General features: G+C 41.2%; 1 protein-coding gene across 8 annotated transcripts in view; it reads left to right on the forward strand.

Annotated features, from left to right (window-relative positions):
- TENM3 (teneurin transmembrane protein 3) overlaps window positions 1-15,024 on the forward strand; it is a 439,982-nt gene that overhangs the window by 393,187 nt on the left and 31,771 nt on the right. For 5 of the 8 annotated variants that reach the window (XM_065899884.1, XM_065899885.1, XM_065899887.1 and 2 more), the window contains 3 exons: window positions 4,647-4,879; window positions 6,173-6,327; window positions 7,104-7,978. In XM_065899884.1, coding sequence (XP_065755956.1) covers window positions 4,647-4,879; window positions 6,173-6,327; window positions 7,104-7,978 — 1,263 coding nt within the window. The remainder of the gene's footprint in view (window positions 1-4,646; window positions 4,880-6,172; window positions 6,328-7,103; window positions 7,979-15,024) is intronic. The other 3 variants (XM_065899886.1, XM_065899888.1, XM_065899891.1) reach the window with 1 other exon arrangement.

Here is a 15,024-nt window from a genome sequence, read left to right on the forward strand (position 1 = left end):
ATTAGCCAGAAATTTTATACATAAATGTAATTTATGCTTCTTCAGATACTCTGTGTTCCAAGGGCTGTGGTACAGTTTCCAGCTAAAAAGATTAAAAGTGCTAATGATATCTATTCTATAGCTTGTCCTTTGCAAATATTTCTCAAGTCTAAGAAGGTTGAATTATGACAAAATAAATGAGCAAATCTAGTCTGCATTTACCACCAGGTCTGTATCTAACTGAAGAAGATGCAGAGAAAACGGCTTGGTGGTTGTGATGGTCTAGGCAGTTCAGGGTGAGTTAAGAATCAAGACACAGTAATAGTAAAGGCTCTTCTCTTGATCTCAGTTTCTTTGATTTTGCTGCTATTAGTCACAATCTCAATGTTATCATAAACCTTTCTGAAATGAAACTCCCAGTCAGTCACACAAGAAGGCTATTGTACTTCTGCTGAATAGAGATTTCCCCCCATTTCCTGCACCCCAGCTGCCAGCGGCTGACCGTTTGCAGTCATCATAGCCTCCCGTGTTCACAGATGTATTACTGATCTAAAAGCTCATCACCCGTTTGTACCACCTTCCCAGCCTCTCCAGGGCTTTGGCTTTTCAGGAAGGCAGAAGGACAAGAACCGCTATCAGAAAACTCTGTGCTTAGATCAGGTGTCCTTGAGTCCCAGACGCGTCGCACACGTGGCTCAGAGCTTCTTGCCACCAGTCTGGCAACTGCAAATTTCCAAACTCACTTGTCTCTTCTTTTAGTGTTTCAGTACAGATCCCTTCTTTCATTTAGGGAAGGCTGGGACCCAAGAAGCAGCTCTAGGTTGCCATAGCACGCTGCCCTGCCGGCAGTGGATGGAGCTCTCGTTTCCTGCTAGTCTGTGGGGAGTATTTCCAGGAGCAAATTCTCTTCTCCAGGGCCACGTGCTCCTCCACATTTGTTCTTCTGGACAGTAGAGTTCTCTGCGAGATTCGAGCCTTCACTTGGTGGACATCTTTCAAGCCACTGGCATATACTGCTTGGTTTAGAAATTTCTGTGTCCTCAAGGAAGGAGTGCTTCAGGACAGGAAATAGCAAATGTAAAGCACCACTTTGGACCTTCTCTTACTACTGTCCCACTGGAATAAAAGTTATGCCAATAAAGGCAAAGCTTATGACTCGAATGTCCATTATTTTTGGACCAAGAAAACTCGTGCCCTATAGCTGAAGAGAGTGCCACTGCTACTCAAACAGCATCTCAGAAATCTGTTGTTCTTTCTCAGAATGAGGAACATCATGGAAAAGTATGCATTATTCACTTACCTTTATCATCATTGCTCTAGAAACAATTCAAACTGGATGTTTTAAGAAGGATCTGCGTCGTTTTAGTAGTTTCGATGTTATAGTATAACAGCAGGACCAAGGAAACAAATTAGAACGTATCCAAATTTAGAGAATTTTTTTTCTTCTTTACATTTTCAGAAGTCAAGTTATAGTTTAGTTAACAGTAATTATTACACTTCTACACTGGCTAGAGTTACAAGGCAAAAAGACGTAGCAATGTAAGAGGAGACAGGATACAAGCCAATACTAAGAATAGCTAGGGGGGCTTCCCTGGTGGCGCAGTGGTTGAGAGTCCACCTGCCGATGCAGGGGACACGGGTTCGTGCCCCGGTCCGGGAAGATCCCACATGCCGCGGAGCGGCTGGACCCGTGAGCCACGGCTGCTGAGCCTGCGCGTCTGGAGCCTGTGCTCCACAACGGGAGAGGCCACAACAGTGAAAGGCCCGCGTACTGTGGAAAAAAAAAAAAAAAAAAAAAGAATAGCTAATTTTTTTTTAACATTTTTAAATTTTTTAAATTTATTATTTATAAATTTATTTTATTTATGTTTGGCTGTGTTGGGTCTTCGCTGCTATGCGTGGGCTTTCTCTAGTTGTGGCAAGCAGAGGCTACTCTTCGTTGCGGTGTGCGGGCTTCTCATTGCAGTGGCTTCTCTTGTTGCGGATCACAGGCTCTAGGTACACGGGCTTCAGTAGTTGTGGCACGTGGGCTCAGTAGTTGTGGCTCACGGGCTCTAGAGTGCAGGCTCAGTAGTTGTGGCACGTGGGCTTAGTTGCTCCGCGGCATGTGGGATCTTCCCGGACCAGGGCTCGAACCCGTGTCCCCTGCACTAGCAGGCGGATTCTTAACCACTGCGCCACCAGGGAAGCCCAGCTAATGCTTACTGAGTATATACTGTGTGGCAGGCACTGTTCTAAGGATTGTACTTGTACTAGTTCGTGTAATCCTCTCAGCATCCTATGAAATCTGCATTATTATCACCTTTACAGATAAGGAATCTGAGGCAAAGATAAGTTAGCTGTCTTGCTCAAGGTCACACAGTTAGTGATGCTAACTGTGTTCAGACCTAGGCAATCTGGTCCACAGGTCATGCTCATAGCTGTACAGCTGGCAAGAAAATAAAATGTGTGTATGTGTATTTACAGCCAACTGTACAATAATTAGTATGTAATCAGGGAGATAGGAAAGACTAAAGAACCTCTCCAATGTCATGTCTTCCAAAATAGACCCAGCTTGATTGAGTTGCAGCTGTGTCACCAGCTATATATACATACCTGGAAGATCAGACTGATTATGGGGGGGAGGAAAGCCTCTATAAAATTGCTCTGAATGTTATACTGATATGTAACTTTTCACTTCATTACAGAGTAATGAACTACCGCACTAAGGAACACCATATGTCTCGTTGCATTTAAAACTTCAGGCATCGGGACTTCCCTGGCGGTCCAGTGGTTAAAGCTCGGCGCTCCCAGTGCAGGGGGCACGGGTTCGATCCCTGTTCAGGGAACTAAAATCCCACATGCCGTGGGGCAGCTAAGCCCGCCGCACCTCAACAAAGAGCCCACGGGCTGCTATGAAAGATCCTGCAACTAAGACCCGATGCAGCCAAAAACAAATAAATAACTTTTTTTAATTGAAAAATAAAAATTAAATAAAATTAAATTTCAGGCATCAACTTATAAACATGATACAATAACACTGAGCATGGCAAGTTGATCATCAGGTCTAACCCAGTAGTTCTGAAGGGCTTTTATGTCAGATGGCTTTTTGCATCTCTTTATGAGTTCCTCATATCACTTTTCACCCTTTTCCCTCATATTTACACACTCAGGACCTCTTGCTCTAACCTGTTTCTTGTCACTAAAAGATATTAAAGGCTGGAAAGGAGAATCTGAAGGCGTTCAAGCCTTTGTGGGTCTGGGTGTTTGTCTACCAACATCACCGCCACGGAGCTTTCTAGAGCCCCAGAGGCCTCTACAGGCCCCATGTGTGGCCAGCTGTCCCCTCTCCCAATGTGAGAAACACCAGTGAACAACACTAGAGCCTTTCACAGCAGAGTCAAGTGCACGTGCTCACCACTTAAAAAGAAGAGCATTAAGTAGTGAGAACTGCTTCATTAGAACCTAACTAGTAATGAGAAAGCTACTAAACCATTACTCAGGGTAAATATTTTCATGTAGTTAGATTTATACTACGTATTTTAAATATCTATATATAAAATAAATGGAAACAAGCCTGTAAGTGTGTGTGTGTGGAGAGAGAAAGAGAATGAGAATAAAATCAGTAAAACCAATTTTGTCATCGAAAGACTTGTGGAATCTCAGAGATTCCTGCCTGTTGACGTCTTTGTCAAGGTACCAAATCATTTAAACTTTTTAGAATTTTTTTTTTCAGAAGGCAATATTTGCACACAGTACAAAATTACATTAATTCCAAGAATGTGGTGTTAAGTATATGTAAGGGGATTACCTTGCAATTTCAACTCTATGTCATAATTTGTCCATTCCTTGCTAACGTTGGTCTTAACCGTTTTTACAGGTAACGGGACGTAACATATTTTACATTTGCACTAATTTAGATTTATAAAATTGAGGTACTCTGTATTGTGAACAAATGTCTGTATGTCACCAAATTCATAGACATGTTTTAGAGCAGCTTAATTTGCAAATTTTAAAAATGGAAGTGATGAACCCAGCATTCTGACTCAGTGCGTTAGGCCACTAAGACTGCCTCCTTCTCTTGAATGGCCTCATTTTAGTATTTAACCCCATAGCTCAGAACAGACGTCACTGCGTCAGATTACCTTTCTGGATTCCAGTAGAGCAACCCAGACAGACACAGCACTACTTTTTTTTTTTCTTTCAAAAAAAGTAATTTTTTTGGAGCCAGGTGGTTTTGGTTTGATTGCAAGAGAAGACAGGAGATTTCCCTACCGTGAGATGCAAGTAAAATCACTAGTATGTTAATACTTCACTGGTGAGTTTGGTAGAGACACCCGTCCCCTGGAATAAACTTGAAGCCTATCACTCAAAGGCTGTATGTTAATGGCTTTGCATTGAACCAAAAAGATTCCGAGAACTTGCTTCTTTGTTTCAGGCTGGAAGCATGTTGCCTTGTAAAGGTGATTATTTTTAAGATGGCCGTTTCCTAAATTGTTAAATCCTCAGCAACAGACAAGGAAGGAAAGCAGTCACGTTAGAGGTTGCCACCAATTCTTCCAGCCATTGATGGGTGGGGGGGTCTCGGTTTATAATTAGTTTCTCATCAACTGTTTTATTTTGCTTTCAATTTCTGTGTTTTAGGAGTAACTTTCTTTGTGATGTTTATGTATCATCTTTCTTTACAGCAGCAGCCCAGCTCATAGATACTACCTTGCAACTGATCCAGTCTCAGGGGATTTGTATGTTTCTGACACTAACACTCGCAGGATTTATCGCCCGAAGTCACTCACGGGTGCAAAAGACTTGACTAAAAATGCTGAAGTGGTTGCAGGGACAGGAGAACAGTGCCTTCCTTTTGATGAAGCCAGATGTGGGGATGGAGGGAAGGCTGTGGAAGCCACACTCATGAGTCCCAAAGGTATTGGCATTTATCAATTTGAGGATTTCTTTTTATTAAAAAAAAAATGTGGAAAATCCAGTTAGTGCCTGATTGTGTTCCATTCTGCGTCTAATATTTTACCCTCAGCTGTGTTCTGGAAAAAGCTGATTCACATCTAGTGCTTTTAAAAGCTACTTAGTGTGAAACTGCTAGAATCCTAAGTTGATTTTACAGTAAATATTAGGTTCTTGGCATTTTTTATCGTACCCTTTTTTTTCAGCTTTTGAAAGAATCAAGCAACTACCCGATATCATTCAGGTTGCATCCTATTCAACTTCAAGGAAGTATCTGAATTCTTTTTTTTTTTTTTCCCATTGTCCTGGAATTTCTTTGTCATGAATGAGTCCCAGGCCTCCTTAAAAGCCATCACTGGGCTTCCCTGGTGGCGCAGTGGTTGAGAGCCCGCCTGCCGGTGCAGGGGACCCAGGTTCGTGTCCCGGTCCGGGAAGATCCCACGTGCTGCGGAGCCTGCGCGTCCAGAGCCTGTGCTCCGCAACGGGAGAGGCCGCAACAGTGAGAGGCCCGCGTACCACACACACACACAAAAAAGCCAGCACTAAGCAACCCTATTAGCTCTCACCCAGTTTGGAGCTATTAAACTTCTGTTTCTATGCCATGGGAAAAAATACTTGCTGTGAGGCATTTCTGGAGGTAACAAGGGCTAAAATTCTATGTGATGAAGGTTTCTAGCTTTTAAACCAGTCAGGACTGACTCCTTCCTCATGTTTTATGCCATTCATTGCAGTGTTTTTTGGTTTGAGGCTTTGTGTCTTTTGGGGGTTTTGGGGTTTTTTTTCATTATAACTAGATACTATTATGTGAACAAGGACTGGAAAAAAAGTATTTGTTGTGCTGAGTTATTCATACTAGCAAATTTCATTGTAACAAGGTCAATAAAACACTAACCTTGGCTTAGATCTGTTTTTGTTAGAATATAAAGTTCAGTGTAACAGAATATGACCTGTTTCTATAATGTATAGATGACAACACTGTACAGTGTTTATATTTAAAACACAGGTACTACTTATATGATTCACACACGAAGGACAGATTCTAACAAACTTCGGTTCTTTATTACATTTTACACTTATACGTAACATGAATGCCTATGTCGGGTTTTTCCTAATGTGTTTGCAATCTGCAGTCTTAACTTGCTGTCTACTGCCCATGTTATCACTGGGGTTAAATGTTGCGTTTCGTGATGGGCCTGAACATTTAATTAAAATTAATCACTTTTGAAAGATTAATAACTGTTACTTCTCTTGGATACAGGAATGGCGATCGATAAAAATGGATTAATCTACTTTGTCGATGGAACCATGATCAGAAAAGTTGATCAGAATGGAATCATATCAACTCTCCTAGGCTCTAACGACCTGACTTCAGCCAGACCTTTAACTTGTGACACAAGCATGCACATCAGCCAGGTAGTGAAGACATTACACCCAATGGTCTGTCTGTCTTCTAAGTGACTTGATTTACTGTGTCAGTACACTAAGATGACACCGTGTTAAACCGCGCGTGGCATGGGCGTCAGTCGTTGTGGTAAAGCTGTTCCACTAAAATGTGTCTCAGGAGCTAATAAAAAGTTATCTTCTTCTCCAGCTCTGCATTTGAAGAATTCAGTGAGATACAGAACAGTTACCACTAAGAAATGCTAATCATTTGTAATAAAATACCAGTAAAGTAGCAGCATGCAGATATTCCAAAAAGAACAAAACCGCTTAAATCTCTAATCTTTTGATTGCGTGAGATCCTAAACCAACTAGGATTAGTCCTCAGGGACTTATATTTAGAATTAGAAACTTTACTATTGGCCTGATTAAAAACACAAGGGAACACTAATGTATTCATAACCTAGAAAGCCCCGCACTGGGTGATTGTTACTGCTAAAAGGAACGAGTGTGTTCGCATCTCATTGATACGTGTTAACTCACCACTTATGATTCATTTGCTCTTTGGCTAGAACTTGCAAATCTTTCAATGAGCTGCATTTTTAAATAAAATTTTATTTCCTACGTTTGTCTCCACTCAAAACTTTTTAAGTTTATTTCACTGTATCTATTTTAAAAACAATTTTTAAACAGTTTACCATATCAATGGTAATTTCCCCAGATTTACCCAGTAAATTTCTAATTTACTCTTCTGGCAAGTTAACAGCAGCTCAGTAACTGAGTAACCAGACCATTTCTTTTTTACGAAGGTACGTCTGGAATGGCCCACTGACCTAGCCATTAACCCTATGGATAACTCCATTTATGTCCTGGATAATAATGTAGTTTTACAGATCACTGAAAATCGTCAAGTGCGCGTTGCTGCTGGGCGGCCCATGCACTGCCAGGTGCCAGGAGTGGAATATTCTGTGGGCAAGCACGCAGTTCAGACGACCCTGGAGTCGGCTACTGCCATTGCTGTGTCCTACAGTGGGGTCCTGTACATCACTGAAACCGACGAAAAGAAAATTAACCGGATAAGGCAAGTCACCACAGACGGGGAGATCTCCCTGGTTGCTGGGATACCGTCAGAGTGTGACTGCAAAAACGATGCCAATTGTGACTGCTACCAGAGCGGAGATGGCTATGCCAAAGATGCCAAACTGAGCGCTCCGTCCTCCCTTGCCGCCTCTCCGGATGGTACCCTGTACATTGCAGACCTAGGAAACATTCGGATCCGGGCTGTGTCAAAGAACAAGCCTTTACTTAACTCTATGAACTTCTATGAAGTTGCCTCTCCAACCGATCAAGAACTCTATATCTTTGACGTCAATGGCACTCACCAGTATACTGTGAGTTTAGTCACTGGCGATTATCTGTACAATTTTAGCTACAGCAATGACAATGATATTACTGCCGTGACCGACAGTAACGGCAATACCCTTAGGATTAGACGGGACCCAAATCGGATGCCAGTGCGAGTGGTGTCTCCTGATAACCAAGTGATATGGTTGACCATAGGAACAAATGGATGTTTGAAAAGCATGACCGCTCAAGGACTGGAATTAGTTTTGTTTACTTACCATGGCAACAGTGGTCTTTTAGCCACTAAAAGCGATGAAACTGGATGGACAACATTTTTTGAGTAAGTAAATCAAAATTCTACTCCGATTATAAAATACTGTGATATAATAATGTAATCTAAAATAATAGCAGTACAATCCTTTTTCTGTTTATTTGTTTTTATCGAAGTATAGTTGGTTTACAATGTGTTAGTTTCAGGTGTACAGCAAAGTGATTCAGTTATACTTATATATATATGTATATATATATTTCTTCTTCAGGTTCTTTTCCATTATAAGTTATTACAAGATATCGAATATAGTTCCCTGTGCTATACAGTAGGTCCTTGTTGTTTATCTATTTTATGTACAGTAGTGTGGATAATAATAGTACAATCTTAAGGGCAAGTGGGATTCAGCTTTTTGGGGGCCTGGAGATTCTGTAATTTGGGGATCCCTTTTTCTGAAAAAAAAAAAAAAAAAACAAAATTAGACTCAGGACCTTGGAAGGGACCCAGGCAGGTGGGGCGCCCTGAAGCTTAAGTTTCATTACCATCGAGGTCAATCTACTTCTGCTTAAAGATTAATTTAAGATTTTACTTCATACAGACGTAATATATTAGCAGCAAACTTTTGGGGAAACATACTGCAGCCTTGGCTTTAGGCAAAAGCTTTTGGGGGTTATATTTGCCCATGTGCTAAAGCTGACTGTTTTGGGAGCTGTCACTGAAGGGAAACTTTAAAAACATTTACAATGAACTTAGCTGAACCCATCAGCACCACAGATAGAAGGGCTTAGCTTTTTATCATCAGTTATTGGAGAATCTAAACTCCACCTATAAGGACCTTACCACTAAATGCAAATGAAATAGCTGGTCACTCTGAAAGCATATGAAAAAGTAGAAGGAGCGTCCCGCTGGGGTATTCTACTGAATTTGTGGAGGAGTGGCCCAGGCAACGTGCTCTTTGAACAGTCACATTTTGTGACTGTGTAAAATCACTTGCCGTTACTTGTTCATTCCACTAACATTGCACAAATCATAAGGGGAAATTAGATGTGCAGAGACGGCATGCTGACCAGTGCAAAATACTCCTGGAAATGAATATTGAGTTCCTTAGTGGGATGTGCTCGATGAAATGCAGAAGCAAATGTACTTTCTTTAGGAACACAGCTCCAAAATTATGAGAAAAGTCAGTAGAAAAAAATGATCCAATATACAAATATTTTCTATACAACTTTTCTGGAGTAGAACTTACACATTAGGCTTAGTTCTCCTGTACCTTGGATTGCTTTTCTTTTTTCACAGATTCCCTTTTCATAAAATGAATGTTACCCAGTAGCATGATTTTGTCAGTGGAACAAACCTTTGCAATTGAATTACATTAAAATTCTGTTCTTAGCATTCCTTTTGCTCATTTTAGGATCACAATAGGAAAGGAATAAATTGGAAGTTAATGGCAAGCACTTCCTTTCAAAGTGATAGCAGGCTCTGTTGCCAAAGAGGCGAAAAAAGAGTACAGTAAAAATGTTCCCATCAGATGAGACTGGGCGGGAGAGCTGCTCTGATTATAAGATCTTCAGGAAATGATGGTGGCATTTGTAGGGTTTCGGTTTAAAAGCAGGGGCGAAAATAGAGAAATAAGGTTTTAGTACAGTCTAGGACTCAAGCTCTGCTCTGTGAGCCATGTTTGAATGTGTTCTTATTTGTTCCCGGGAATTGACAATGCACAGAAGTTCGTCATGTGGGTTACTACTGACGCATGGACTTCTGCAACACATATACAGGTTCACTAATGACCTATGACCTACAATGAGAAATGGATATACTCCATTGGTGGAGTTGATGTGGGATAGTATAAACAAATTTGGGATTTTTACTTTTTTAATATTATGGTACACAAAGAAGACACATTTCTCTAGTACTAAACACTCTCCAAGAATTTCAGACTTAGTGAAGAATCAACATGACTGCTAAGGTAGAGGTTGAGTTGGCAAACCTGTCTTGTGAATATGATGGGCAAGCACTGTTTGCAAGAATGAAAGTTTTTAATTAATTAAAATAAATCACAATGATATTGCACTAATACAGACCCGTTACACATCATATTTAAAGTATATCTGTTAAGTCATCATCTAGGTAAATTACAATAAAGGCGACTATTCCAAGAAGCATTATTGAAGTATTCCACCAAATATAAACCTCATAATTATATACACACACACGCATATAAACATGTGTTTGCTATAACTTAAGAATATAGTAGTTTACAGTACTTGAGAAACAGCTTTTCTAATAAAAGAAACAAATATTGCTTTCAGAAAACAGTGTTTTTGTTAATTTTCCTTTAGATGTCTGCAGCAAAGACATGATTTAAAAATTTCCAAGAAACATTTATGCACTTTGCAAAACAGTGTATTACTGTACAAGACAGGAAAAAAAAAATAGAGCATTTAACCTAAGTAATTCAGAATCATCATATCAGAATGACAAATGATCATTTTTTTCTTTCTGTACATTCTTATAATTTAGCTGTCAATGAGCAAGGGTCCACCCTTTCTAAGGGTGAGAAACGTTAAAACACGTTCAAAAGTAAGTGCGTAAAGGCGTGTCATCATCAGGCAGCCCCTCCGAAAGCACCCTCTGGATTCTGACAGAGTGGCCCCTTTCTGTCTGTGTAAGTCTGAGATTGTTGATGGATACACTCAACCCCCCACCTCTACTCGTCAGAGCCTTGACAACAACAGTTTCTGCTTATTCTGTGCTGACTCGGATATATGAGACTGGATGTGAAGGTTCTAGAAGAGCCAGAGGGGACTCTGAATCCCTGCCAGGCTTCCTTGGTGTTTGTCGTTACTAGTGAGCTGGCAGACTCCCAGAATCCTAGTGCGTGTCTGTAATATTTCCCCTCACATTCTTATAGTACTACATGTCTAATTTAGACCTTTTAAGGGTACTTGGTACTTTCGTAAAGAAGGGATGTGAGAGGTTTGACAATGGTCACAGTTTTACCAAAACCCCAAGGAGATTATGGGGGAAAAAAAACACTTCACAGTTGAAAAACACCTGTTTTCTATGACTTTTGTGACAGTAGTTCCTAGATCTGTTACATGCTGTATCTATCTTTATGTACAAATACCTTGCAAAGAAAGATTAAACTTTTCAGCCCAAATTCCCATTTGTATGTGTCCAGCTTTCTAGCTAGCCTAGTGTCTAAAAAGCCTTGAGATTAAAGCTTTATCGGATAGAAACAGATGGGAGAAGATCTGGGATCGATAAATTGCCTACCAATAAAAAGTGCAGTCACTGCAGTTTCTACCAAAGAATTTTAAAAGAGAATTAGCTGAAATTGTTTACCTTACATGTTTTAATTTCACTTCTCTTTTTCTTAGTGCAAACTTTCATTTACCATCAGCATGTCACAGTCTTGCGACATGTGTGTCACAGAATGTACAGAATGAAATGTGAAAGTATTTTCTGAAATGCGAGCTGTGCCATTATCTCTGTGGCTCCCACGGCTCCTGGAAGCTTGCAGTGCACGTAGAATGCTCCCAATAGCTATTTGTTGAATGAAGGAGTAGAGGAGTTCACCTGTGGTCAGGTGAACGGTTATTTATAGAGAAGAGTCTGATGAAACCTAGAGCTGCCTCCGTTGGGAGAGTATCGTGTGAATGTTTGCCTTCTGAAACAGTTCAGACTTTTCCGTACCAAGAGTTAATGCTGAAAATATTAACACTTCTCATTTTTGTTGTTGATTTTTTGAAATATATTTACCTACTATTACACATTTACTCTCTTTTGCTTTATAAAGTAAGGACTTCCTCAGTTGACCTTGTTATTACAATAATTAACGAAAATTAAAACTTCATACTGGTAGCACTTTCTTCTGAAATGTTGGGATTAAAGAGTTAAAGACAGAAAACATTTCCCATGCAAATACAGTTTAAGTATACTGTTGCCCCTGGTAACAGGAAGAATGGCTCTAGGAAAAGGAAACCCGACTCTCAACTTGAGATTCTCATCAGTCACCAATAAAATAGGGTGACTTTTTAGGGTTCACTGGTAGTTTGCAAAGCACAAGAAACCTTCATTTCAGAAACTAGAGATACCGTCTTCGGCGCAGCAATTCCTCTCCGTGATACTTGTGATTTTTGTGTCCCTACTGTGATTTGTTAGGGAAGTGGCCAGTGTTCTTAGACATGCTACAGACGGTATGATAGGAAGACAGGTGTCGGGTAGTTTATAACTCAGCTCTGAAATCCCGGAGTTAGACGAATATGTTTCACGAGCGGAATAATTATTTGTTGCTAATTGAATAAGCCATCTTGCCTCAGACCTCCTCTTCCGTTGAGTTGCTGGGCGGTAGAAAGGATGTCCATCTGGCTCTGGCGTCCCCTTGTCTGAGGACCCTGTCATGAGCCTACTTACCCCCTTCACTTAGGGAGTATTTTGTGCTGGTCTTCATACCATTTTAAAACAATGATCACACGTTATAATTCCTTAGCTAGAGTAATTCCAGGGAGACCCAAAAGATCTTACTTGCTAGAAATCTATTATTTAAGAAGTTCATAGCCAGAGCGGAACCTCAGTTCTTCACTTGGATGCGCACAAAAGCAAACCCAGTGTATTGAACTGGGTAATTGAGTCAAGTACTTAATGACTAACGGCATTTCACAGTTCTCTGCTTGCTACCCCGTAAGATACAAACCGTGTGGGCACATCTAGAGGCTCTTCTGTCTGCTTAGAGAAGACAGCATGGAAAAAACACCTCCGAATTCTGGCTGACGTGTACATGCACACAGCTGGGTCGGTGGCAGTTTTCTATCTTGGGACTTGGAATATTTGGAGCTTTATATGCACGGGGCTGACTGTGGTCTTTCGTGAGCTCTATTCAGATTCACGGAGCAAATAAATGAGTTTCAGCTCTTACACATTTATGTAGGTGTATACGGGTCTCCAGCTTCTCATTTGGGTGCTTTACTGTCCCTCATTCAAGCTGAGCAATTTCAGAACGAGCTTCTTAACCATTTCTTTATAATGAACGTAACCCCGAGCCCACGACAGATCCACAGCTGCCACTGACATCAGTTCCGATCGTCTGGGAGAAGATGGAAAAGGGCATCTCAGAGAAGGAGAGAGAGGCAGCGTAAGGCGTAACTGGGCTTCAGATCCAGAGCAGTGAGCAAAAAGCACAGGTATCCTAGGAGAACTCAGTGACGGTTATTCCCGGTCCGGAAAGATGTGTCCGGTCCCCTTGACACTGAATCATGTCTAAATAGCTGGACATCTGTGCCGGGCTGTGTTCTCTTGATGTGTGTGTGTGACTATAATAGCTCATGATGTTAGAAAAATCACAGAGGCATCTTCCATGGGACACAACTGAGAAGATAACCTTTCCCTTGGTAGGCATCTGACATCCAACCCTAAAAATTCAAACGCTGAAATCACGTTTCATTGCTATTTCTGCCCAAAATTGCGTTAAAAACAAAGCAACCCATTTTACAAATACATTTCTAAAACTGGTGCCCAATTCCTCTCCTTTATTTTCCTTTTTCTCTTTCTTTCCTCATGGAAGAAAAAATTTGCTGCATTAAGGATGATTTTAAGAGATTTTATCAGCAGATCACTTAAATTCATGGGAAAATGCTGTGGTTGATTTCCATTTTTGCTGTTTTGTTTAATAATTTTGCTTTAAGTTTGTAACCAGAATGTATAGTCCCAGGGACATCAGTAAAAAAAAGTGTGTAGCCAATTGAATAATTGTACATTTTTGTACATTTCAAACACTAACCTGAACGCTACTAAGGCAATGCTTTTACTAATGCTTGATTTAATCCAATTTTCTTCTGCAATCTAGTTTTAAGTTAGATGACCTGATAGCATCATATCTGGGTGTGTCAGCAACTTCCCTTACACCGTGATTATCAGATGATTTACTTACTCTAAGACCAAGTTATATACACCAGCCATTTTAAAGGGTTGTCTGATAACAGGGCAAGAAATCTACACGGTGACAAGGGAACTTTACTATTTTATAATCACAGAACTGAAGATGGACAGTTGGGTATTTTCCAGAGACTGTCCGGCATCTCTGACTGATTCCTATGATATCAAAATAAAAGCAACCTCAGCATCCCTTCCTCCAGGCTACCCTAACTCCTAGACTCCCAGAAGAAGCCCCTTGCCTGTGTTCCAGGATCCTGGCTTCAGAAAATCTTGAGGGGTCAAAGCAGAGCTAATATGGACTCTGTTCTCTTCTGGACTCCATCCCAGGGTTGGGCGAGATGACCTAGGAAGGAGATAAGATGATTGGGGAAACCATCATCCCTGATTCCTCATAGCATCCCTCCCATCCGTCCCTAGTTTCTTCCATATAACAAAGTGAATCAGCTATACATGTACATATATCCCCATATGCCCTCCCTCTTGTGTCTCCCTCCCACTCTCCCTATCCCACCCCTCCAGGTGGTCACACAGCACCGAGCTGATCTCCCTGTGCTATGCGGCTGCTTCCCACTAGCTCTCTGTTTTACATTTGGTAGCGTATATATGTCCACGCCGCTCTCTCGCTTTGTCCCAGCTTCTCCCTCCCCGCCGTGTCCTCAAGTCCATTCTCTACGTCTGTGTTTTTATTCCTGTCCTGCCCCTAGGTTCATGAGAACCATTTTTGTTTTCTAGATTCTATATGTAATCTGAGGTTCTTAAAGTGAGACCCCTAAAGGTACGAAGCAAGGTGAGCAAGCCGAGGTGGGGTGTTCCAGGCCGGAGGAGAGCATTTCCTTGGGAGGCAGAGCGTGGTAGATTCTAGAAAGAAGGTGCAGCTTGATGACAAGCGCATAGAGCGTGTGTGAAAGTAGGAAGAAGAAGGGAGGTGGAGGTCACAGTTCTGATCAAGCAGGGCTTAACCTGACCACCTGGTGATCCTGCGTGGACAGGCTTCCCATGAAGGAGATTACCAGGAAGGCAACATGGTCCATCTGGGGACAATATAAGGATGGATTGGATGTAGAAAAGTAGGAGGCTGAGAAAAGGGGGAGAGAGGAGCTAGGAGACAGTAAATCTAGTCGGGAGGTGAAGGCCTGACCCACAGATGGGCACTGAAATTACAGAGAAGGAGGTTAGTCATTAGG

This window comes from Phocoena phocoena, chromosome 21, assembly GCF_963924675.1.
Source record: "Phocoena phocoena chromosome 21, mPhoPho1.1, whole genome shotgun sequence".
NCBI classification, from domain to species: Eukaryota; Metazoa; Chordata; class Mammalia; order Artiodactyla; family Phocoenidae; genus Phocoena; species Phocoena phocoena.